This window comes from Malus domestica, chromosome 02 (assembly GCF_042453785.1).
Source record: "Malus domestica chromosome 02, GDT2T_hap1".
Classification (NCBI taxonomy): domain Eukaryota; kingdom Viridiplantae; phylum Streptophyta; class Magnoliopsida; order Rosales; family Rosaceae; genus Malus; species Malus domestica.
The window spans coordinates 36,542,759-36,567,489 of record NC_091662.1 but is presented as its reverse complement, the minus strand read 5'-3'; the positions used below and the strand labels follow the sequence as shown (position 1 = coordinate 36,567,489).

The window sequence follows — 24,731 nt, the reverse complement described above, 5'->3', positions numbered from 1 at the left end:
GAGGGTATTATGGAGAAATATATGGGGTGTATTAAGATAATTTTTCATTGAAAAAGCAAATGTGGGGTGTATTAAGTATATGAGGTGTATTCAACAATTTGTAGGGTGTTAATATAATAAGTTTAATTTTTTTAGGGAGAGTTTTTAATTGGTGTAGGATTTGTATTTTCTGGTGTGTTGGTAAACAAACACCAGTAACCAAACTAAACTGGAGCGTTATGATTCATATTTCATCATATATTTTCCTTCAGTGGATCAATTATATATATATATATATATATATATTTCCTTCAGTGGATAGAAAACTAATTATATGAAACCAGAGTCGACTACCTGCCAACCAAATCCTTTCTTCTCAATTTTCTGCTTCTCAATCTCCATACCTCTCTGACTCATGAAGATTCTCTCTATGTCTTCATTGCTTCTAATTTTCAAAGTCCCTCCCTTCTCTCTCTAGAAAACTTTGACTACTCTCCTATATATATTCATGATCACATCCCACATATGATCCAAGCGTCTGTCTTGAACGTCTGGAATTGTGGACATGCAATTGTGTCTGCACCCAAAAGTGAAAGTTAAAATGTTTTCACAAAGCCATTTTCTCTGTGTACTTCTCATAATATTAGTCTCCTTTTCCTTCTCTTTTAGTAGTGACCCCGAGAACCCACTAGTTGTACATGATCTTCATCGTCACCATCGAACACGCCGGCTTCAATCACCTTCAGCAATGGATGTTACTGTAAATGTGGATAGCTTTGGAGCAAAAGGAGATGGATCGGATGATTCCCAGGTAACCCATTTGTACAGGAGAGCCGCAGTCGTAATACTCCTCGAGCTTTTCTCCTGAAGATTATGTTTTTAATCATGAGTAGTATTAGTGAGCGTTGTTAACTGGTTGGCGTTTGATAATTAATTGTGTTTTATATAGGCATTTACGGAAGCTTGGAAGAAGGCTTGTTCTTCTAAAAGTGATGTTGAGCTCGTGGTCCCTAGGAATAGGGTCTATCAACTGAAGCCAATGGATTTCTCTGGCCCTTGCAAATCTCAAGTCACGCTCAAGGTTAGTCACATATATACGACATTAAACACACATATAACATGCAAACTATATATCCATCCATCTACAATCGACCTAATATATATGTTTGGTGAGCAACTAGAATTATATAATTGGATGGTGAGGAGAGGTTCTTGTGCGAGGCTACCGGATCTGGAGGGAGAGGGAGATGGGACACAAATGGGGACGAGGTGAATATGAAAAAAAATCCCGGGGTGGATGGGGAAAGGGGAGTTTTTTGTGTGTGGGCCGGACAAGCCAAACCCCGTACATTATACTTTCTCGGTGAGGAGGGGGTGGGTGAATATAGAAATACTAGTACAAAGAATATATATACACACACACACATACTACTTTTTGTCGTAGGTGCAAATTTAGAGAGAGAAAGAAAAATGGACGACAAGAGATAGAGAAGGGGCTAAAGAATTTTTGTGTGTTATTCCTATGTCTTGTGCTTTTATTTATAATAGTATAGAGATAGAATTACTTGCTCTCCAAGTAATACAATTATAAATATAAAAAATATTATAAAGAGATTATATACATTCTGCGTACATAATTTCTACTTCCGATTTACACAATTGCACTTAATGTCAAATACTAACTATATACATATATATAACACTTTTGAATTTTTCATTGTTGAAGGGGGACATTTACATACGTATATAAAATCAACAACATCCCTATAACTATTTACATGTTACGTCATCGTATGATATATGTATGTTAAAAAATATGTAAATTACATTCGGGGATAAGAAATGCATGCATGTATTGTCCATAAAGTATCTCGTTCGAAAGCTTGTTTGAAGATTTGAACTTTGAGGTTTAGATTCGGTGTGCTGCAATAAACCAAAAACATAAATTATAATCATATTCTAATTGCTACTGTATGACTTGTTGACTTAGTTCATAGCATGCATATTTCCTACTGCAACTGCCTGACTTGTTCATGACATCTTTCGTGAGACCTGAATATCAAACCTAATGAAACAAGATTTGTATCAAAATTTTGGTACACATGTACGTAAAATTACTTGTACCTTTTACAATTTAAATTTTACAGTAAAAAAACTATTTGCTCTTATTAATTGGATTCATTTTACTAGATATATGGAACCATCGAAGCCTCTGCCAAACAATCAGATTATAAGGACAGCCGGCATTGGATTCTGTTTTCAAATTTGACTAACTTTAGAGTTGAAGGTGGTGGCACCATCGATGGCAATGGAAGGAAATGGTGGCAAAGCTCATGCAAAGTTGACGATTCGCATGTAAGTTATGCCATAACTAATTCTATTGTTGTGCATGACTTAGAAACCGTTTTCACAATCGTTTTAGTTTTTACTTTTTATAATTTAAAAAAAATATATATTTGGTAACTATTTTTTAGTTTTAAAATTCAAAAATTGAAAGCAAAAATCAAGCTAAATTTGAAAACTAAAAAAAAAAAAGTAGTTTTTAGTGTTTAGTTTTCATTTTTCAAAAAAAAAAAAAACTTTGAACACAAATCAATTTAAAAAAATGTACAAAAAAAAATGAAAACTAAATGATTATCAAACAACTCTTAAGTTATATTAACTTTAAACTTTGATTACCCATTTCTATATGCAAAGACTAACATATTTTATTTTCTTTTGTGGAACCTTGCATTATCTCACAGACTTGCACGACCGCACCAAATGTAAGTTTTTGGGTCCTATTTATTTCCAAGTACTAATGATTATACCTAACAAATATTAGATTAAATGAAAAGAAGCACTCTTAGGATGTTGAATTTTCGATTCTGCCTATTAAATACTGACATCTGTTTCGTTGTTTCTTTTTCTTGTTGATGAAAGGCCGTGACTTTCTTGGGGTGCAACACTTTGGAAGTAGATAATTTGAAGTTCCGAGATGCCCAAAAAATGCATCTATCTTTTGAGTCGTGTGTGAATGTAAAAGCTTCGAATCTCATAGTGACCGCACCAGGGGATAGCCCTAACACAGATGGAATCCATGTTTCAGGAACACAAAATATTGGGATTAACAACTGTCTCATTAGGACAGGTACATGTCGTAAACTCATCTCGAAAATTTTCCAACATTTTATTACTGTCAGTTTAAAATATAATTAGAATTATTAATGGAGAGATGCAAATTTGAGATACAAAAACAATATTTATATCCTATTTTATGCTTCCAAGAGATGTGGATGGGAGAGCTTGCCGCCTTTTGGCCAATAAAAAAAAATGTAACATACACAGTTTAAGATCTTTTGCATCTTCCATTAGAGATGCCCTAATTTAGTGTCCAACATAACATGACATAATCTTAGTCGACATAAAAATCATGAACCTAGTAATTCATCAAACTAATACAATTTATGTTTTCTTTCTTGTTATTGATCAATTGAAGGTGATGACTGTATTTCGATAGTAAGTGGGTCAAAAACTGTTCGAGCTGAGGATATAACATGTGGACCAGGTCATGGAATCAGGTAAGATTTCATCCGATACATTTACATGATATTAATTTTTCGATTATTTGAACTAATTAATTTCATACTCGTTCTGGTGATGTCATATTGCAGCATTGGAAGCCTAGGAGCTGGAAATTCACAAGCAGAGGTTTCAGATGTGATGGTTTCTAGAGCCAACCTTATGGACACCACTAATGGATTGCGAATTAAGACTTGGCAGGTAAGACTTCGTTTTCAACTATATATGTGTAAGATTGGGAACGCATAGACACATTACATATACAATGCAATCAATTAACGGTTTGACAAGGAAAAGAAGTGAGATCATCTCCGGATCTCACGTTTCAAAACTCGTGGACTGAGCAATTCGGACCGTTCAAGTGAGATATATGGGCATTAGAGAGAGAGATTGTGTGTTAGATGGACCAATAGACTAATGGAGAACACATGATTTAAATTAAACAGTCCGACTTTCTCGGTCCTTGGGCTCCGGAGAGGATCTCTATAAGAAAATAGTTTTTCATTTTATTTCATGTACATGTATAAATCAAATGACATTGGTCAACTTTGTTTGGTAAATAGGGCGGGTCTGGATATGCAACAAACATCAGATTCAAAAATGTGGTGATGGCCAACGTGAGCAATCCAATTATCATAGACCAACATTACTGCGATCAGGATAAACCGTGCCTAGAACAGGTAATGAATTCACGGTCCAAATTTACATTTTCATCCACAACATTACATGTTAGACAGCTTAACAGTAAAACCATAATTTGTTAGTTATTAAATGGCGGAAAAGTTTAAGTATTCTTTGGAATGCATATCATTATAAGCTGTTATTAGCATTCACCCAAAACAACATGTATATATGGAAAGGAGAAATCCAATTGGAGAAGTGCAAGTTGAGTTTTTTAAAGTGCTAATAACAACTCTTGTAATAGTATAACACGTTATCTTACTGCCGTAATAGGATAACACGTTATAATATCAATTATTTTGTGCAGGATTCGGCGGTGGAAATAAGCAATGTGTTATATGAGAATGTAAAAGGCACGAGCGCTTCAAAAGTGGCAGTGAAATTTGACTGCAGCAAGGACTTCAGATGTCAAGAAATTTTGTTGAAAGACGTAAACCTAAAACCTCTAGCCGATGAAACTGCCCAAGCTTCGTGTGAGAATGTCAGTTTAAACCGTATCGGAACTGTTTCTCCAACATGCTCTTAATTAGTTTAACGCGTAAACTATAAAATTGGTTCCTGAACTTTCACCGTATACAGTTCAGAATCGAAACCAAAATATTGTAGGCTTCCCTCTTTCCCCTCGTGTCCGTCGGTTAATTCCGGTGCAGCAACAAGCAAAGGCTACAGGAAACTGCCACGCCCATTGCTAGTCACCAGACATTTTACTCGTCCATTTTTGGGTTCCTTATATATATAGAGAGAGAGAGAGAGGATTATGTAACGTAAAAATAATAGGAGTTTGAACAAGAGATCTCGTTGCAAAGAGTGTTCGGCCTTGGGGCGCCAAACAGTTATCTTGCCATTCAGTGGGTCACTGCTGACTGAGCAGTCACTTGTTCGGCTGGCCACACTAGAAATATCTATACTTTTTTTTGGTCAATCGAAATATCTATATTAGTTCTATGCCGATTTGCAGACCAAGTCGCGAACCCAGAATCTTGAAAAATTGCAAAATGACATGTAAATCCCGGAAGAAAAGGTTTGCATCCCTAAACGACGTCTTCGCCATCCATTATTCGAGAGTTTACATCGATGCATCAAGATGAAATGAGGAATAGGATGAAGTTGAATGTAAAACAGAAGCTCCCTTACTAAACATATCCTTAACTAGATCTCTAAATTTGATTTCCAAAACGCTTGGATGTGTTAATGGATTCGTCCGTTGAAATACTAAAAATCAAACACTAATCGACTACAATCTTGTGTTAGCGTTACCAACAACTATAATACAAGTATGCTAATCAAACTAAACAAGAGTTCCAAGAACTTTTACGGACGAGAGATACTCAAAAACATTTCCGATGAACAACAGAAGGTCCAGTTTCATCGTAATCTGCTTTTGTTATATGTTGGTTTTGTGGGAACACGACTTTGGCAAGTATGGCACCTCCCACCCACGCTGAATACATTGATAAATTCTCTGGCATATACTCTGGAGGCTGCATTGAACACGCACCCAAAAAAAACAATCAGAAGAAGAAACCGGCGGTCCAGTTACTACACAAAAAATAGTGTTGCGGAAAAGTTATGTAAATCAAAGTATCTTGCTCACATAACTTTCAGTCCGGCTAAGAAAGTGAATCAGTGATTGCTTACCTTGTTGACTTTAATACAATTAACATTAGTGCGGTGAACAAATTAAGAAAAATTAAGCGATCCTTTATGCGATAGTTCACTACGGCTGTATAGACATTTCAAGCATATAATTACAAGACCGTGCAATAACAAACGTATCCAAATATTCAGCTCACTGTACACCAGATCAATGCAATTCCTTTTTACAAATCCAAGTTGTAATAGCACTTTTCCAGTAGAGCTACACCGGCAACAAATCAACTAAGAATATTTCTATTAATTAATTTCCTACACAATCAATTTAAACTTCTTTTTTTATATCCAGTCAAAGCCTTCATGTCAAGAATCACTTCCAAATCAATGAACATGTTAATCATTTTAAATACAAGTTCAAGGCTGAAGCACAAAATCTATCAAATATAACAGTAGCAATAAGAAAATATAACCACGAGTGCATGAGTACAAAGTTTTATGAAAAATAGATGAACCAATAAGACATTATGATCACTCGTTCACGTGTAGCAAATAAGATAGGGAAATGCCATAAAAGTAACCAACACAACCTCTGGGCTGTGAACTGTATACAGCCTCAGAAACAATTAGGAGACCGACTATAATACATTTAGAGTATCTGGACCTCAAATTTTACCTTGGAAGCTTATTTCATCAAGATTACTAAGAATTTGCACTTCCTATACAGGGTTCAGTCTGATTACAGTAAACAAATAGGTACGATGCAATGACTCGTGGAACCATGTGAAAGAAAGTTGACTATTTAACCCAACCACTTTCAGATTTTTTGCCTGGGAAGATTTGAACTTAGCCGACCCCACTTAGTGGGAAAAGGCTTTGTTGTTGTTGTTGTGGAAGATTTGAACTACAAACCTACCCCACCCTGAAGTCTGAAGCTAAAACCCAACTGCAGTTTTAATGGTACTATAAATTACCTTAATTAAAGCAGGACGAACGGCTGATGAGCATAGACCAGCTTCTTTCTGAAACCTTTCTTCAAAACCTGAAATAAACAGCAATCAAACTACCAATAAAAAAGGTCGTACCCAGTGCACAAGGCTCCCGCTTTACGCAGGGTCTGGGAGAGGTGAATGTCGGCTACCAATAAAAAAATCGTACCCAGTGCACAAGGTTCCCGCTTTACGCAGGGTCTGGGAGAGGTGAATGTCGGCTACCAATACAAAAAGGTCGTACCCAGTGCACAAGGCTCCCGCTTTACGCAGGGTCTGGGAGAGGTGAATGTCGGCTAACCTTACCCCCATTTATGGAGAGGCTGCTCCCAAGTCTCGAACCCGAGACCTAGCTCATGGGCGAAGGCACTTGCCATCGCAGTGCACAAGGCTCCCGCTTTACGCAGGGTCTGGGAGAGGTGAATGTCGGCTACCAATACAAAAAGGTCGTACCCGGTGCACAAGGCTCCCGCTTTACGCAGGGTCTGGGATAGGTGAATGTCGGCTACCAATACAAACAAAAAAAAACCAAAACAAAAAAACAAAAAAAAAACCAAAATTTCCTATTTCTTTTGAAACAAGGACAAATTCAAATTTCACCATGCTCTTAAATCTGCTGCCTTGCACTGTAATATACTTCCAAAGAAGAATCATCTAAAAGGAACTCTGAACCCAAGGATTCCCAAAACTTGGTGAATCCATTTTGTTAAAAACGATAAGGATGATAAGGATAATAAAACGATAAGGATGATAAGGATAATAAACCAACCAAAGAAAGGGCTCACAGAGATGTACACAAAAATTCGTCTAACAAGAGTATTCAAGAGAAGAAAAAAGGAAAAAAACAAAGAAAAAGAAAATATATCGTACTAGTTATTAATTACTGTACTCACCAATCATAGAAATGGTGCCACCACACAGTACCGTATTTTCCAGCAACTGCCGATGATTATCAGACGATACTGTTGAAATACAACGAACAAGCTGCTCAACAATTCCATGAGCCTCTAAACCCAATATGGATGGTTGAAATAAAGCCTCACCAACAGTATATCTTTCTCTTCCAATCCTAATGACCTAAACCAATGACCAGTATCACATAAAGTTATTATACATGTAAACCATAATAACTATACCGGAAAAAGCAGAATGATGAAACAAAAGGGGGTGGGAAAGAAGGTTTGGGGAACATAAATAGATGGCTATGACAATAACTGTGACCGAAATGCCTTGGGATGGGATTGCTGTCATCTTGCGTTTACATATCGAAGAATAAAAAGGAAAACGTAAGGTAGAGATAAAAAAGAATCCACCTTAAAAAAATATATCTAAAGGATAGAAGTGTTTGAATGTATACTAGATCTTATTTTTAGTATTCAACATTTAAGATGGGAGAAGATTTTAGTGAGGATAACTTTTCAATAAACTCATTATACATTTATTATTAACACATAATAGATTGACACCAAACAAAACCAGATAACTGCGATAAGTGCAAGCAAGTTACATCATAAATAATAGCAAACTACAGGCATAATATGATATTCTGAAGTCAATGTATCCTCAGCTGAAACATGCCAAACAACTATGTGCCTATATCTGTGTCTTCTCCATCTATCCCAATCAAAATTTCGAACAATGAACCATACCTGTCCATCAGGAAGGGTATGTTGCTCTATCTGGCATGAATTTTTGGTCTTTTCATAAGCAAGTTCATCTTCAGCACAACATGAATATTGCTCTTTTATTTTCTCTATATCAGACATCTTGATATTCACTAAAGGATTAGATTTCCCAAGCTCTTGAGCAAGTAATTTTGTCAAATCAGTACCTCCAATTTCAAACCTTCTTGAGGCAATGTGCTGAACAGCACCTTCAACGACTGGTGCAATATCTGTTAAAAATTGGCCAAAATACAGAAAAGGCACAAATGAAAAAGCAATCAGTTTGCTTACATTTTCATATCCCATATTGACTAACTGTTTGCACAGAGATGAGTCAATGCCATTAACAGGTCAGATGTGTTAACTAAAACTTGCCCCCTTTAGTTCAGCTACCAGTGCATCTTTCATGACCATTATCATCATATGGTCACCCAATGCACACTATGTAGATGGTTATAGCTTGGGATAGCTATCAACTATCAATAATATATTTCGTTCTAATATTACAAGATCTGTAATATAATAAAAGATTATAAATTTTAAACAAAATGAATGTTTGTATAGTGAAGGTGGTCAAACGACTGGTTTTATGCTAGACAGGATAAAATGAATTCTGAATATATAGACTTATTAGATTGCAAAAAACTTGGCCTGCAGTATAGAAACGAAAGAATAGCTCAAAAAAATTATGTATTCAATACACAAGATTCCACTAATAAAGGTTCCCTTCTGCAAGGTGTATATACCTATTTTTCCATGGCCAATATCAACAGTGCATCCCGAGATACGTCCAACAGCATAAAGTGACAATACTGCTTGCTCTGATGCATAGAAGCCTGAAGTGTTAAATGTCTCAAACATAAGTTGCACCAACTGCTCTCTGACAGACTGGCAGAAAAAAAAATTATTTTAATTTTTCTTTAGAGAAAATATATTATCTGCACTAAGACAAAAAGGAATTATGAAGAGCAAGTTCTATTTCTAGGATTTTTCTCTCCAAGAGAGATAACAAGGCTTCCTTACTCCTCCCTACAAGATTTTTATCTCTTGTGAAATAATGTCAGAAAGATAAATTTAACACTGTGCAACAACAACATAACTGATTCACAAAACACAAACTTGAGGCTGTAGAATTTTTTTTTCAAGTATAATTAAACAAGAATACTGGTAAGAACAATTATAAAATCATATCTGAAAGTTTAACTTAGTGTGCTCAATGGAACCAGCCTAGACTACAATATAACATATAATCGATTGACATGTTAAATTAAACTATACAAAAATATATTAAAAACCGTGAAAATAACCACTGTACATGGATTTTCAGCAAAGTATTGCATAATGCTACCAGTCTGGTCTATATTAAATTAATAAAGAGTGTTCGGAAAGAAGCATAGTAGCTAACCTTGGGAGTACAAAGTGGATCAGTAAATAGTATCTGCCCTTCGTTGCCCATTTCCCATCCAAGGCCAGTATATAGAACATGATGCAACAGGTCTTCCATGGCATCCCAGTCAGTAATAAGACCTCGCACAACTGGATCAACAACGATATCTTCAAGTGATGAAGTATCATTCATTGATCCAAAATCAAGCTGTTTCATTTGGTTAGGAATTATCTGAAACATATGACAGACGACAAACGTTAATGAAAAACAAAAAAAGAAAGAAATCAGTATTAAATCACGTTGATTCATCACCTACTACTGGGTTAGCCAAATCGGATTTTCATTGTGTACAATGCAACCATTAAATTTAGCATAAGTGATTCACCACTTCCTTTCCAGATATGTAATTTCAGATAGAAATGATTTTCATGGTCAAGTCCAAAAAAAAAATGTTGGTCTTTGTTTCCAAAGAAAGAAAATTTTCTTTCTGATTCAATATTCAAGTTAAAAGTTAAAACAAAACTTTACTTTTCAAAACATCCACCTTTGTTGTTTTGAAATCAAAAGTTTATCTCTTTTTGCAGAATAAAGACCAACCATGACCTGAAATTCACTATTTGATTGATTTTCTTTTCCTCAGACTTCCCAACAATCATGGATTAGTTGAAAAGTTGAGCACATATCAAGCCCAAATTACCTTGAAATTGGATAGAGACCAAATCAGCTGGAAACTGAATACTAATAGTCTTTCACATACAATAATTAATAAGTATTTGCAAAGGTCAATATCAATTTCTCTATCTGGGACATATACAACTTCCACGAACACAAAATTTTACTAGAATACAAAGTAAAATGATGTGCATATTCATTGTTTATGATAGAAAGAATCAACTGTTTTTCATCTTCGGTTCTGGAATATATTTTTAATATTGTTGGGCTGGAAAATGGTGTGCAAAGGCATCATTTATGTGCAACTTCATAAGGGTTAAAAACTTGAAAGTAAGATAGGAGGAGGGATATATACATGTGATAAGAGGAGATTGTTGGGAGGGAGGGAAATGAAAAGTAAGAAGCAATTGGAAATGTGACAATCCACAATTACCATGCCAACTTCAGTTTTTGAATATGTAGTTTGGAAAGTTGAGATATATTAACATTCCCATCATACCAATATCAAAAAGGGTTATTTTAACAATCGGGTGCATATGCATGACGATAGTCTTCAGAGCTCAAACTTGAGTTACACAGTCGTCTACTCAACTCACCCTAACACAACCATACAAAGTTTCATTTCCCCCAAGAGGATAACCGTGAGAAAAATCGCATTCTTTTCTCCTAACAACTGATGAGCAACAACAAGAGGATATCCATGCCACGGATGCAAAAGAAACAGAGACCCTCACATATGAAGTCATTATTCTGCTGTAATATTGATTGGAGCTACAAAAAAACTACAATTTTCCTTCTCTTTCTCACAACTTTCCCAGAAACCAAACAGATTCTACCCCCTCCCCCCAACCCCCAAGCCATTGCTAGTACATTTCCCAATTAGAATTCCGACTTTAAGAAATCAAAACAAATCCTAGCTGGCAATAGGAAACCAACAAACAAGCCCAAACCTTCACATATTTGGAATTTTCCATCTTTCCCAAAAGAACTTTCACACATTTGGCAATTTCCATCTTTCCCAAAAAAAACCTAAAGCATTTTCTGAGCAACCAAACAGAATATACGAAACGAGACCAAGAAAGTGGAGCATACGGTTTGACAATTACCATGGAAGGAGCTTGATCGGGAATGGCGGATCCCGCTTTGAGGAGCTTGGAGCCGACGTCGACCACGGCAGCCTCCATTCTGGTCTTTCCCCCAAAAACCCTAACCCTAGAATTTCAAGAAACAAAAAGGGTTTTAGCCGAGCAGTTGAACTGTAGATACGCTCTCAGTGTTAAAGTTCAACAGACAAGTACTCCACTTTACCTCTCCACAAGCGGCCAACTGACCGCTGTGTATTTTCAAATTTCAGAAAATTGTGGAAGGAAATATTGCTAATATGCTACCCTTTCTCCTTTATTCCATTTTTTTTTTTTCGTTTTCTATTTTTAATTTTTGGGATCTGATGGAAGGGAAGGTGTACACATGGGACAGGCACATTTGGATCATGACACATATTAAAAAAAAATATTATTACAAGCGTTAATATTGCTATAAATTAGATTAAACAAGTTAAAGAGAGTTTGAATTCGAGTGCAGTCAAATTAATGCACCATTTGCCATTATGAGTTGGCAAAACATGTTCTTTGCCAAGTTCAATAAGGATTGAAGATAGGTCTAACAAAGTCATATGACTTAATCAATACGGGTAAAACGTGTGCGCCTATTTAATACCGGTCATTATTTAAAATCTAACTGAAATTTTGATAACATCAATCAAACAGTTAAATATTTTCTAATTTGGTTGAATTTTTGTATAGTTGATCTTCAAAGAGTAATGTAAAAATTAGACGGTTCTCAAGCAACGTTATAAAACAAAAATGAGTGTTGAAAAGGTCCGCTTAAGATTTATTTGTATTATTTAAAGCTCTTTAGATGCCATTTGAATTTGATGTCATTTTTCTCTCCATTTTTCCTAATTACTAAAAGAAGAAAACCGAACAAACCAAATCAAACCAAACCACTTATGACTAGATAGATGCATAATGCATTTGGTACGCTTATTCTACTAGTTTGATGCATAAACCGAAACTATCCCAACCCCGGTCCGCGGTCCGCGGTTTGAATCCTAATCCGAACCAATCGCACCTTGCCCACCCGTCCAAATGTGCCTCTCAGCTTTGGTTTGTGAGTAATGAAGGAGAGGAGAAAAGAAACAATCAGTACATTACGTCTAGCTCAAATCAAATATATGTACATAGCAACAAAGTTGTGAACAAACTTATGCACTATCAAATGAGACTTGCTGCAAATGTCTCATGGCTATTGCATGTCTGGTCACCCCACAAGCTCAAAGGTTCTCCGATACTATAGAAATCCATATCCACAGAAAAATTACCCTCAGAGGCGGGACCAACTGGCTCCCTGTCCTCCACCAAAATTAAGTCATGTCCGTCAGAGCCAACTGGGAGCACCTCGTCACTTTTCTTTACCGAAGGAGCTTCGGTCACTGATTCTGGCAACTCGGTTAAAAGGGCTTCGAGAGAAAAATAGCCATTATTGCAGCTATCCTGAGAAGTGAATTTCACATCCAGAACTGGAATATCAAAATCCACCACAGAAGCAGCATGTGAAAAATCGAGGATATTCTTCAAAGCATCTTTGTCGGATTTCTCTTCTGTCACTTCCTTTGGAGGCGTTAAATCAGAATCTGTATTAGCATCTTCCTGCGTGTTATCATATCCATCATCAGTCTGATGTTGGGGCAACTGGTTTCGAACATCAGCGTTGTCAGGGTCCAGAATGTTGCGTATCTCAGTGCTGATGTCTTCATTTTCAATATCTTCTGTTATCTGACAAAAATCAGTTCTAGACATGCCACCATTGGCTGGATCAACTGCATTGTCAATGCTCTTGTCATCATCAAGTTTTCCTCCTTCTCCACCCTCATAATGCTGGTCCAGTCCATCGACTAAGAGTGTTTTATCAGTTTCCTCATCATTAGGTGATTTTATTACATTCCCCTCACCCTCTGAAGAATTTTTCGTCAAATCAGCAAGTGAACCTTTTATGTTCTCTGTCACACCAGTTTCACCAAGGCACATGGAAGAATCAGTGTCTGCTTCATGTTCCACTCTTGTTGATTCTTTTCTCTCAATGCTACCATCTTCTTCATTTAAAAAATCAGGAGCTTTAACCGAAAGAGTTTGAGCATGTTTCTCTGGTTGGGTTGAAGTCAAAGACATGAATCCAGCTAGTGCAGATGCTAAAGCATCATCAATTGTCAAAGCAGGCCTTGGTTTTTCTGATGAACCTATCACTACATCTGATGTATGATCTTCTTCGTCCTCCTCATCGTCATCATCACCGTTTGAAAATTCAGGAGCAGTTACTACCAGACTTGGAAGCAAATGAGTAGAATATACTGAAGCAGACATGTCATTAGGTGCAGTCAAGGGTGCATCTGATTGAATGTCCTTCTTACCTGATTCAAATGCCTCACAACGGGGATAATCATTTCCACTATTATAGAAAGAGTTAGACTCAGACTCATTGCACGAGAAAGAAGAAGCATAGAATCTTGAGCATGTTGGCAATCCAGAATTCTGCGATTTGTTTACCAGTACTTCAAGTTGCTGCTCTACCCTTTCAAGCCTTGCCTCAATGCTGCTCATTGGTTTTAGCATCTTTTCTTCAAACCTTAAAAATAGATCCTCTATTCTGCCCATTCGAGAATACAGCTGGTTGACAGAGCTTTCAACTTGTGACGGGATACATAACTGAGCAGTACTAGTAGTAGCCCTATTAACATCTGGAACCTTTACTTCTTGTTCTTGGTGATCAGGTATACTGGCTTTTCCTTGCTCCTGAATCTTAGTTGTCACACTGGTAGAATCAGTTTCTTTTGACCCAATCACTAGAGAGTTCTGTTTTCCCCATGTATCAGAAATTGGCTTGTCTTGTGTTCCGTTAGCACCCCTTGTTTTAGAAAATTGTAAAAGAGTAGGCACAAGCATGGCCATGAGAGAACTCCCAACCGAATTTTCCACAGTATTAACTTGGTTTTCTGAATCAGATGTATCAACAGGATCAGCAAATACATACACCTCACCAACACATACACAATCTTTCCTCTCAAGCGACAGTAGACGAAGTGTGAGGGATACACAAGGACTTGCATCACTAATCTGTGCTGTAGCTTCATAAAAATCCTGATACACACACAAGAACTTGATCAGCAAAGATAATAATCAATATAGATTAGTGCCCTCACGTTTAGACTACCCAGCCCATTATCACCAAAACTCTCTCTCTCCTCCCCTTCCCCCTCTCCTCGCAAATACGAGCACAGAAGGGGCACTAACAATTGCAAGAAGTATCTGAAGAAGCGTTGAACCAGTAATGATATGTTATTAACTTGGAAAAGTGCAAAAGAGATTGGCCAAAGAACAATGCAAAGGAAATTGCACTCATAAATACAAATTTTTTGTCCTCTCAACCACCATGGCGCACACAGGGTCCAGACTCCAGAACACAGGCTTCTCAATTTTCAAACTTGTGTCTTAGTGTTTCTTCGTAAAGGGATGATGGCCAAAAACATAATTAAATGTGGGCACAAGCAAAAGGAGCACCATATAAAGAAATTGACTAGACAGGAAAAAAAAGAAACAGAAGAAAAACAAAGTGGGAGGGGGTTCGATGGAGAAAAACAACATACCTGTGCAGATCCCAAATTCGATTGCAACGAATTGATTTTGTTATCAAGCACATTACTATCTGAGACTTTCACTTCAACCCAGTCATCTTCACTGCTGTTCAGACTATTTCCATTTCTTGACTTATCTTCGGATGGGTCCTTCAGCGACCCATTTGAATTTGCAGAACGAACATCTTCATTGTCACCCGTGTGAAGCACTTCTTCATCTCGGGCAGCAATGCCACAGCGAACAGTGCAGAGATATTCATTGCCACTCTGTATATCGGGTGCATAGTATATCTCATAGACTCGGGCAGTACTTCGAACATAAACCTGCTGGACCTCATGTTTTTGTGTAAAATTAACTGCAGTGGAAAACATTGTTGGTCATTTGCAATCAGACTATAAAAGTAAGTTGTTTCTCTCATACTTCAACCATTTGTTTATTCTTTTTTCATTACTAAAGAGTCTTTGATGCATTTTATACGGGGTGTTTATTGATTACAATAGCATGTACTAAGTAAATTGCGCAGTGGTTCATACAGCCGACCCCACTTGGTAAATTTTGTACTCCAACAGATATTACTTCCACTTCTAGCAACCAAATGCCGCTTTTCGCAAATATTATCTAGTTGAACTCATACTACACTGCAAAATCCTGCTTTTATCTTCTTTTTCGAGTACAAGATTGGCCCTCTAATTAGCTTCGTTTCATCTTCGTGGTTCTAATAATTAGGCAATCCTAATCCTAATTGAAAATCCACTTTGGTCCCAGAAATTATTAATCAAACTCTTAATAGCACTATTCAAGCTCCTAACCTACAATAATAATATAAAGGGACAAGGATTCATACAATCAGGGGGTTAAGGCTCAAATTCAATAAATTTGGGGCCCAAATGTAAAGTTTTCAGAGAAAACAAGTTGTGGAACATACCGGTGATCTCGCAAGGGCCCGAATCGGGTGATGGAGGGTGCAGGATAAGAGAGGATGCAGGGGTGGATTTCGGAGTCTCGTCATCGATCGGAGAGAAAGAGGATTCGAATGAGACGCAATTCGTGAGGGAACCGCCTGCGACGGTCCAGGTTGTGGCGGAGGTCCAGGAAGCGGTGGTGTCGTGGTTGTCGATCTCGTCCTCGTGTGTTTCCATGTTCTTTGGTCTGCCTTCTGTCGTGGTGAGGAGGAGAGAGCTGCTTAATGGAGAGAAGCAGTGTGAGGTAAAGTCGTAAATTTGGGATTTTTTCTGGCCACCTGAATCGCATTCCTAATGCACCGCACGTGTGGCGTTTCTTAGACGTTGCACACGTTCGGTCTTTTCGAAACGTATTAGTCTCAAATTTTAATGTTTAGTTACCCCTTTTTTTCATACGAACTTCAACCGCAAAAGTCGTTCTTATCAGAATAGAATGACCTTAAAATTTGATTTTGTTATTACTCTTTTGGTTTAAATATAAAATGGTCCTTGTGTTTTAATTATTGGATCAATTTAGTTCATGTGTTTTTAATTTGACCAATTTGATCCTTGTTTTTATCTACGTTAGTCAATTAAGGATATTTCCATCTAATTTCTGTAAAAAAAATATTATAAATAGAGCTTTAATAAAAATGAATTGGGTTAACTTTTATTTAATGGAAAACCACCATAAACTATTATTTAATAAAAAAAGCTTAAATTTTAATCATAAGGACACAAAACATTTTTTCTAAGCCCTACAAAAACTAAAACACACGGGCTCACCAAAAAGCCCAAACCGCATAACAATTAATATTCCAAAATTGCCCCTAACGGAGCCTAACCCAAGCCCGTTAGCGAAAGTTGCAGTTACTAAAATTCATCATCCCTCGCAACGCCATTAATGTTTACCAACCCCTTCACACCGTACCAAAAAATCGAAACCTCCATTGCTCGAAACGTCAAGATCTCAAAGCATTTTCAAGTTCGATTCAAGTTTTCAAACAATAATCTACACATCAAATCCGGAATTTCTCAACCCAAAAACTCCATTTGAAGATGAAAAACTAAAAACATTCGAACTGTATGTTTGCAAAGTCGAAATTGGACAAACACAGGTACGAACCTATAATTTCTGATATTCTTGATGATTTCTTACTTTAATTTACTAAATATGTACATTTGCATGTTTGAGATTCTAAAAAATGAATTATGTTTCTGGTTCAGAGTTATGATTTACATCCAGACGAAAACACACAAAAAAATTGGGAAATAAAAGCAACATAGAAGAAACAAAGGTACGTACCACAAAATTTCTGATATTTTCTGTGATTTTACAGTAATATGTAAGTTTGCATGCTTCGAATTCATTGAATGAGCAATGTTTCTGCAAAATGGTATATTTTTACTTCACTTTGATAACTGCTCGTTTTCTTATAACCTTTAAATAGTATTTTCTTGCCCTCATATGTTGGTTTATTTGCTTAAATAATTTAAATATAATGAACATTCTATTCCAGCGGTGTTTTGGTTTAATAGACAGTGTTTACAAAATAGTTCACAATTTTTAAGTTTAATAACCAGTGTTTACGAAATAGTTTACAATTTTCTTCATTTGTAAATAGAATTGAAATGTAAGGAAATAGTAAAATATGGGATGCATTCACGAACGAGTATAAACATATATTACGTTATTACACGAACTAGTGTGATTCTCTGTTAATAATTTATACATTCAACAAATAGTATAGTTTGATAAATAGTGTAGTTTTTTTGTTTCTGTTTGATAAACAGTATGGATTCAGAATCAATATTGTCACAGCCCGTCCCAGAATTTTAATTCCGAGGACGTGAAAATACGAAAATGCCCTTAAACGGGACTAAGGGGCGAAAATTTAACAATTGGTTTTACTTAAAGTTCCTAAGTTATTTGGTTTTAGGAACTTAAACTAGGCTTAAGTTGGATTTTTATGTTGAAACTTATGAAATTGGAATTGGGTTGGACATGTGGGATCCCCACACCTCAAAACCCTCCCCATAACCCGTAACATTGTCTCTCTCTCTCTCCTCCCTCACGAGACTCTCAGTTCTCTCTCCCTCTCCTTCGAACTCACACGGACCACCACAAAACCACCCTAAATCTATACCAACGACGAATCTAAGACCACCATTGGAACCCTGAAGACTTCACGATCACGATGGTATCCATTTCAGGTAAGTTTTGCTTCGGAAAACCCTAGTTTTTAAGGTCCCGTGTTTATGTATTGTTCATGATCTTTTAAATGGTTACGATTTAGGCTAAAACAAGATCACAGCGAGCTTAGTGAGGTCCCAAGGAAGCTCGGAGTGCTTCGTTGGAAGTTTTTGGACGTAAGAACACGGAGATCGACAAGTTCAAAGTTTGGCCGGAGCTTTCGAGGCATTTTCCGGCGAATATCCGGCGAGTTAGGAGTCGAGATAGGTATCAATCTCTTCGTCTCGTCAAGTACTACAACTTTCCTTTTTGTTTCACTCAATTTAGTTGAGTATTGAAGAAGTTATACTCATTTGAAAAATACCCAGTTTCCGGCGACCTCCGAGGCTTTCGAGGCAGTTTCCGGCCAAACCACGGCGAACTAGGTGTTGTTCAAGGTACCATTCTCTTTGTCTCTTCAAGGGCTACAACTTTCGTTTTTGAATCACTTGATTTCGTTGACAAATTACAAAGTTATGGCAATTTGAAAAACGGCCGCCGGAAAAACCAGTCCGGCGACCCAAGGAAGAAGAAGGTGCGCGTGGGGGCGCGTAGGTCCGTTCCTTCCTTGGCGCGTGGGAGCGCGTGCTACAGTAAAAAAATTATTTTAAAAATATGTCGACGTCCGTGACGTCAAGTAGATCACTGTGGTATATTCATATACCCAATTTGAGCACCGTATGAGAAAGTTATTAAGGATTGTTGGTTAGGTGTTCGAATAACGTTTTATAGTTTTCGCATTAGGTGAAAATGTGAATTAATGATCCGACCGTTGGATCGTCACCAAACTTTGATACGTTGTAATACGTAATATTTGAGGATTATAGGAACTTACAGATTGGGAATCCGATTTGCGGATCTTCCGAAATTGGAGTTGTAAGTCCATAATATAGAATGTTAACCGTCACCTAGTTTTGTTAATTGACGGAGATCCGACCGTTGGATGGTAATGAAATTTTAGGAGGTTATCCTAGAGATATATTGTGGACCTCTGGAAGTTATGGATTTAAAATCCGAGTGGTGGATCTTCCGGATCGAACTACGTAGTGACGTATTTTATATAAGTTATATATTCTATCGATATGAATTCTAAGGTTGGAATTGATTATTGTTTTAGGCGCCGATCGTCATGACGCCTTGGCGTATTGTGCTAGGGAGTTGTAGGGCGAACTCCAGGTGAGTGGGCAGTTTTGTTTTCCGTATACATATATACTTGCCGTTTTCCCATAAATTGAAAATGCATGAAATTATGCTTTAAATGAAAATGTATAAAAGTATATGAGATATATTAGTTGAAATACCATGCATAGAAGTATGTGAAAAGTATATAGAAATGTGAATCGAAATGCCATGCATGAAATGATATGAAAAGTATGAATTGAGATATGATGCATATGTATGAATTGGTGCTGTGGACGCACAGGTGAGTATCAGGTGAGTATATTACTGCTATGATGATGTTGAGATATATTGAGCTCATAACCTGCACCTTGGTATTAGTGCTTATTATTATTCACCGCATCGCATGCTCACCTTGGATCCAAGTAGATGCTAGTCGTACAGACCACCGGGGGTGGTTCCGACATGCCAATCGTATAGACCATTAGAGGGGTTCCGACTGGTAGGTGACCTTAGATTATGTGCACAGATGATTTATGAGAAAAGCACTAGAGCATATTATTACACCATTAAGTCATACAGATTACATTAGGTAATTCCGACTTATGTGCAGTGTAGTGCCGTACAGGTCATACTAGGTGACTCCGACATGGCCGTACAGGTCACAGTTGGTGACTCCGGTTAGATGATATTTTGAGCTCTAGATTCAACCGTACAGGACCATTGTAGGGTCTCCGGTTGATTATTTTCTTTCACCTGATTTATGTTGATGCATTCATATTATACTGTTGAATTTAGACATGGCATGGCATAACTGATATGAAAAATGTTGAAAAAGTGAATTGAAGTTTTGAGATTATATATGTATATTTATATTTTACATTTCTGGGAAAGTATACAAGTTTTACGGAGAAGGGTTACAATGTATTGAGAAAAGTTGGATTTGAAAAGATTTGTTTTACTGACCCACTCAATTTTGGTTTTGCGCCCCTCCAGGTTCAAGATTGCTGAGGTGTGGTGACTACGAGGAATTCTACGGTGTTCTGACAGATTGGACAAAATTAGGACTCACCTTCGGGTGTATCAACTTATAAACTGTATAATTAAAGCTTCCGTACTGTGCAAATGGTTACGTCACTCTCACGTGACGGCCAGCATGCCCTCCTTCGGGATGGGGTGTGTCAAATATGGTGTTTTAGTTCATTTTCATAAAAAATTGAAAATCTCTTTGAAACTGGTATGCAAAAAATTAAAATTCAATTAGTTTATAGGTTTGGCTAACCCCAAACTGACTACTCTAACAGAATAGTTAAATTAGGTTAACCACATCCGTTAGGGGTAAAATTGACAAATCACTATGTTATTTAGTCTGGGCTATTGTATTTGGGTTGATATAAAAATGGGATTTGTACTAACCATTAAATAAACTTTCAATGTGGTTTTTTGTTAAAAGTTAAAATTTTCAAACCCTTTTGATTAGTTTTCCTTATTATGAATTTATAATATTTTTTTTTGTTGAACAAACAATGTTATTTGGACTAAGGAGACGGTAGTAAGTAGAGCACTAATAAAATAGGAAACGGTTTTTTCTTTTTAAATAATAAAATGGTCAAAAACTTTCATGGTCTCTGCAGTGACACGCCGCTTTTAATGTCACCTCGTAGTGAAAAAGTTGTTAATTAAATCATTGTAGTGAAGTCTGTTAGCAATTGAGGTCCAAACTCAAACTTCCATTAGTCTTTCATTAAACAAACTCACATGACTTTCACGTGGAGGGGCAAAATTCGTCATTTCAATCCAAATTACTTCGTATTGTTGTGTTTGGCTCATATAATTATGAGTTGGCAACCATTTCCTCTCAACTTTGTGGACTTTGGAAGCATGTTTTGTGGAAGCATGTTTTGTGGAATCATGTTTTGTGGAAGCATGTTTTGTGGAATCATGTTTTGGTTGTTGACATAATTGATGGTGCATGTCTATAAGTGAAGGCATTTTTCATACACAAAGGGTGTGAGAGAGAGAATTCGGCTCTCTCCTGAGAAGGCATCAGAGAGCATCCAAAGGGGGAGAGCATTCAACTCTCCCATGGGAAAGGTTGAACATGGGTTGAGAGAAAATCAAGAGAGCTAGAGTGAAAAATATTCTAGTGAAAGAACTCTTGGGGTAGAGTGATGCTCTTGGGAAAATTCTATGAGTGGGTGTGCAAGGGATTCGGGATTGGGTTATGTTGATTTAACTCATGTGTACTTGTACTGTTATTCTCATAGTGAAGAGCAATATATTTCCGGGGACGTAGGCAGGTTTTTGCCGAACCTCATAAATTTCTCGGTGTCTTTATTTCTTGTAATTTATTCTGTTCAACTGAGTGTGATTTTGGTGAGGTTGTAATCTGAATCTCGTTTCCGCACTAATGAACGGGCCAAGGCACAACACGTATGCCATGTGGATCTAGTATAACTTAGGTTTTAACTGAAATTGTATTTCCCAAAAAAGAAGCTTGAACGTCGTCGCAAGGTGAAACTAAACCTGTAAAACCACGTCAATTTCAGTTAAACTAGATGTCCATGACATAATATACAATTTGGAGTGAAATAACGAATTTGACACATCCACGTGATAGTCGCATGAGTTTATTTTATGGAAAACTAACGAAAGTTTGGATTTGGATCTCAATTGCTATCAAATCTCGCCACAAGGGCTTAATTAACAATTTTTTTCATCACGAGAGTGAAATTGAAAGCATCATTTCACCCCCAAATAGACCACGACAAAAAAAATTGCCTCGTTAAAAAAAATAATAAAAAATTCATCAATGAGCACGTTTTCTTTTCCCGAAACACGGAGGGATTTTCCAACCAAAAAATTAATAAATGCGGGAAGGATTTGAATTAATAAAAAAATTCTGCCAACGGTCGAATATTTTTCTTGCGAATGAAGAATTTCCCAGAGCAATTTGGAAACCCCAACCCCCACGTAAGGAAACCCTTCTATATAATACCAATTCTTGCACCGAACTAGCACACAAGTGTTGTGCGGAAGCGGCGTACGACTGTAAGTGAATAGTAAGACAGAACAGAATAAAAACAACACCAACAAGAACACCAAGATTTATACTGGTTCGGCAATGCCTACATCCAGTTTGGAGACGACGGAGTATTCCACTATAATCAATGAGAACATACAATAGTGTTTATCACTCAATTTCCCAAAGACCCAAATAACCCCAAGCTCTCACACTTACAATAGGAAGAGAAAACCAAAAAAATACAAAGCAAGACAATTTGAGAAAATTCTTCTCTATGCCAAATGGCTTCTTGCTATTTTTCTCTCTTCCTTGTTCTTCTCTACTTCTCCATGCTTATGAGCTACACCTTGCTCTCCTTTTATAGCCAAAGAAAAAGCTTCTCAAAGACATCAATGGCCAAAGGCCTAACATCAAGTCAAAAAGAATTAGGCATAAGTGCATCCAATTTTGGTTTCCCACATGTAGCATGCCATCCAACAATTTTGACCACAAAAGTAGCCCAAAGATTTGGACTTTGACTACATGTTTGAGTCAATAATCAACAACAAGCTCTAATCTTCTTCTTCAACTTTCCACTTTAGTTTTCTGTTCCGAGTTAATTCCCGATTTCGCGATCGAAGTTTGTCATGGGCGCTGGTGCCGTGGCCAGTGAACGTTGGGAAGTGGTGGGTGAAACTTACTGCAACACACGTCTAAGAGGTGTTTTCGTACCTGAAACCGAGTTGCCATGTCCCATGTTCTTAATCACCATCAAGGTCGTCATCAAACGGCCCCGTATGGATCACCACAACGATGGCAATATATTGTTCGAAGAAGAAAATTGGAGCGTAGATGTGAACGCAGCCACAGTTCTAGTCCGCTACGACAACATGGTGATCGGCATATCCCAAACCCTTTCTCAGCTCCAAGTCCCTCACCTCCACACTCATCCCTCCTCCGTATCCTTTGTTGAGAAAATCGTCTTCGACACCAGTTGCGCCGAGAAGGACTGCTATTCTTCTAGGCCTTCCCCCGCTTTCAAAGTTCTGTGTATGGAGACTTGTATCGAGATTTATGTTGCTGACGAGTACGTGCCGGTGCTGGAAGAATTGCTGGGCATGAAGAACGTCATGGACCAAGTTGGCAGCCGATGGACTAATTTCCTCATTGCTTTTGAATCTTTTGATTGCCAGTGGATGCAATTGGAAGCTTTGACGTATTGATTTGTTTGTTGTAGATTGAATAAATTGATGATGATTGTTCCGGTAAATACTTCTGCTACGACAAAAGGTTGTGATAAGACACGCTCAATTTTTTTGTGCTCTTACAATGGTTAAGTATGCACTAATTTATAGTTTAGAAGCCGATCGACAGATTAATTTCCAAAACTTAGCAGTTAACAGAATAAATTATAAAACTAGTTTCCTAGACTTCTATCAACAAAGAGTGGACTTTATCAAATCACAAAACATAAATAACAAATCGCGATGTCTGGAGGTTATTATTGGATTTTCCTACCAAATCAGTGTACAGATTGCACAAGTCCAGAGCGAGGTTAGTATACAAGCAAATTTCTAATCAAAATACAATTTCCAAATCGGTTGTTAGTATAAAAGCAAATAATTGAAATCGTTTAATTTCTTAATTTTTATTAAAAGATCATTCTTATAAAAAATCATTTCAAATCTTAGATCATTTATGCATCTAAATGGATGGAATAAATCAATGTTGAGTATATTAAGCAACATATTCATGATAATCGTCCATTTATTTGATACATTTGGATAACTAAAAGATATTCAATTCGAATATTTTTTTTTTGTAGGAATAATCTTCAAATGAAGATAGTTTTGATTATAGAATGTATACAACGCAAGTATTATCTGTGGTTTTAAATTGATCTCAACATTTAAAAGTACTTCAAACAACTTTCTAACGTTTTGAAAATTAGATAATTATTAGGTCGCTATCGTTAAGTAATAGAATGACTAGTACATAAACATGATTTCACTCTCATTCATATATAGAGCTCTAAATTATCAAATTAACCCCCTTTAGCCAAGTAATTTTAGGGTTCAACTTGGCTAAAAGATGCCCATTTGGGTATCTAGAGCGTCATAAAATGACGTGCTAATGAAAACCACATTTGGTAATTGTTTATATCGTCACTTAAAAACCACATTTGGTAATTGTTTATATCGTCACTTAACGTTGGTGACCTAG

General features: G+C 36.9%; 3 protein-coding genes and 1 long non-coding RNA gene across 4 annotated transcripts; 2 read left to right on the top strand and 2 right to left on the bottom strand.

The window, feature by feature from the left end:
• The first annotated feature begins 295 nt into the window (after positions 1 to 295).
• LOC139193976 (polygalacturonase-like) lies at positions 296 to 5,166 on the top strand. The gene is made up of 9 exons (XM_070817934.1): positions 296 to 790; positions 929 to 1,060; positions 2,170 to 2,334; positions 2,724 to 2,744; positions 2,902 to 3,109; positions 3,458 to 3,539; positions 3,633 to 3,741; positions 4,104 to 4,220; positions 4,529 to 5,166. The coding sequence occupies exons 1-9, from the start codon at positions 545 to 547 to the stop codon at positions 4,745 to 4,747; spliced, it is 1,299 nt and encodes a 432-aa protein (XP_070674035.1). The 5' UTR covers positions 296 to 544; the 3' UTR covers positions 4,748 to 5,166.
• Positions 5,167 to 5,351: 185 nt separating this feature from the next.
• LOC103413100 (actin-related protein 7-like) lies at positions 5,352 to 11,907 on the bottom strand. The gene is made up of 8 exons (XM_029096704.2): positions 11,832 to 11,907; positions 11,630 to 11,735; positions 9,870 to 10,082; positions 9,211 to 9,352; positions 8,450 to 8,694; positions 7,694 to 7,877; positions 6,786 to 6,853; positions 5,352 to 5,702 (listed from the first exon to the last, which is right to left on the bottom strand). Exons 2-8 carry the CDS (start codon positions 11,705 to 11,707, stop codon positions 5,550 to 5,552), a joined length of 1,083 nt encoding a protein of 360 aa, XP_028952537.1. The 5' UTR covers positions 11,708 to 11,735; positions 11,832 to 11,907; the 3' UTR covers positions 5,352 to 5,549.
• Positions 11,908 to 12,713: 806 nt separating this feature from the next.
• On the bottom strand, positions 12,714 to 16,494 carry LOC103407479 (uncharacterized). Its single transcript, XM_008346406.4, has 3 exons — positions 16,137 to 16,494; positions 15,223 to 15,566; positions 12,714 to 14,716 (listed from the first exon to the last, which is right to left on the bottom strand). The coding sequence occupies exons 1-3, from the start codon at positions 16,348 to 16,350 to the stop codon at positions 12,797 to 12,799; spliced, it is 2,478 nt and encodes an 825-aa protein (XP_008344628.3). The 5' UTR covers positions 16,351 to 16,494; the 3' UTR covers positions 12,714 to 12,796.
• A 1,601-nt stretch (positions 16,495 to 18,095) lies between these two features.
• On the top strand, positions 18,096 to 20,717 carry LOC139190654 (uncharacterized). The gene is made up of 5 exons (XR_011574996.1): positions 18,096 to 18,366; positions 18,450 to 18,613; positions 18,715 to 18,783; positions 19,503 to 19,561; positions 20,501 to 20,717. It is a non-coding gene; the product is annotated as an uncharacterized lncRNA (long non-coding RNA).
• The last annotated feature ends 4,014 nt before the right edge of the window (positions 20,718 to 24,731 follow it).

What these genes read in the sequence shown, in the direction of transcription:
- LOC139193976 (XM_070817934.1), top strand. Translation starts at nt 545, where the DNA reads ATGCAATTGTGTCTGCACCCAAAAGTGAAAGTTAAAATGTTTTCACAA. An exon ending in AATCTCAAGTCACGCTCAAG is followed by an intron (nt 1,061 to 2,169) that starts GTTAGTCACATA and finishes TCATTTTACTAG; the next exon opens with ATATATGGAACCATCGAAGC. An exon ending in CAACTGTCTCATTAGGACAG is followed by an intron (nt 3,110 to 3,457) that starts GTACATGTCGTA and finishes GATCAATTGAAG; the next exon opens with GTGATGACTGTATTTCGATA.
- LOC103413100 (XM_029096704.2), bottom strand. Translation starts at nt 11,707, where the DNA reads ATGGAGGCTGCCGTGGTCGACGTCGGCTCCAAGCTCCTCAAAGCGGGA. An exon ending in ATACCCTTCCTGATGGACAG is followed by an intron (nt 7,878 to 8,449) that starts GTATGGTTCATT and finishes TCATTGGTTTAG; the next exon opens with GTCATTAGGATTGGAAGAGA. An exon ending in TTCGTCCTGCTTTAATTAAG is followed by an intron (nt 5,703 to 6,785) that starts GTAATTTATAGT and finishes TGTTCAATGCAG; the next exon opens with CCTCCAGAGTATATGCCAGA.
- LOC103407479 (XM_008346406.4), bottom strand. Translation starts at nt 16,350, where the DNA reads ATGGAAACACACGAGGACGAGATCGACAACCACGACACCACCGCTTCC. An exon ending in GGGCCCTTGCGAGATCACCG is followed by an intron (nt 15,567 to 16,136) that starts GTATGTTCCACA and finishes TTTCCACTGCAG; the next exon opens with TTAATTTTACACAAAAACAT. An exon ending in CGAATTTGGGATCTGCACAG is followed by an intron (nt 14,717 to 15,222) that starts GTATGTTGTTTT and finishes TGTGTGTATCAG; the next exon opens with GATTTTTATGAAGCTACAGC.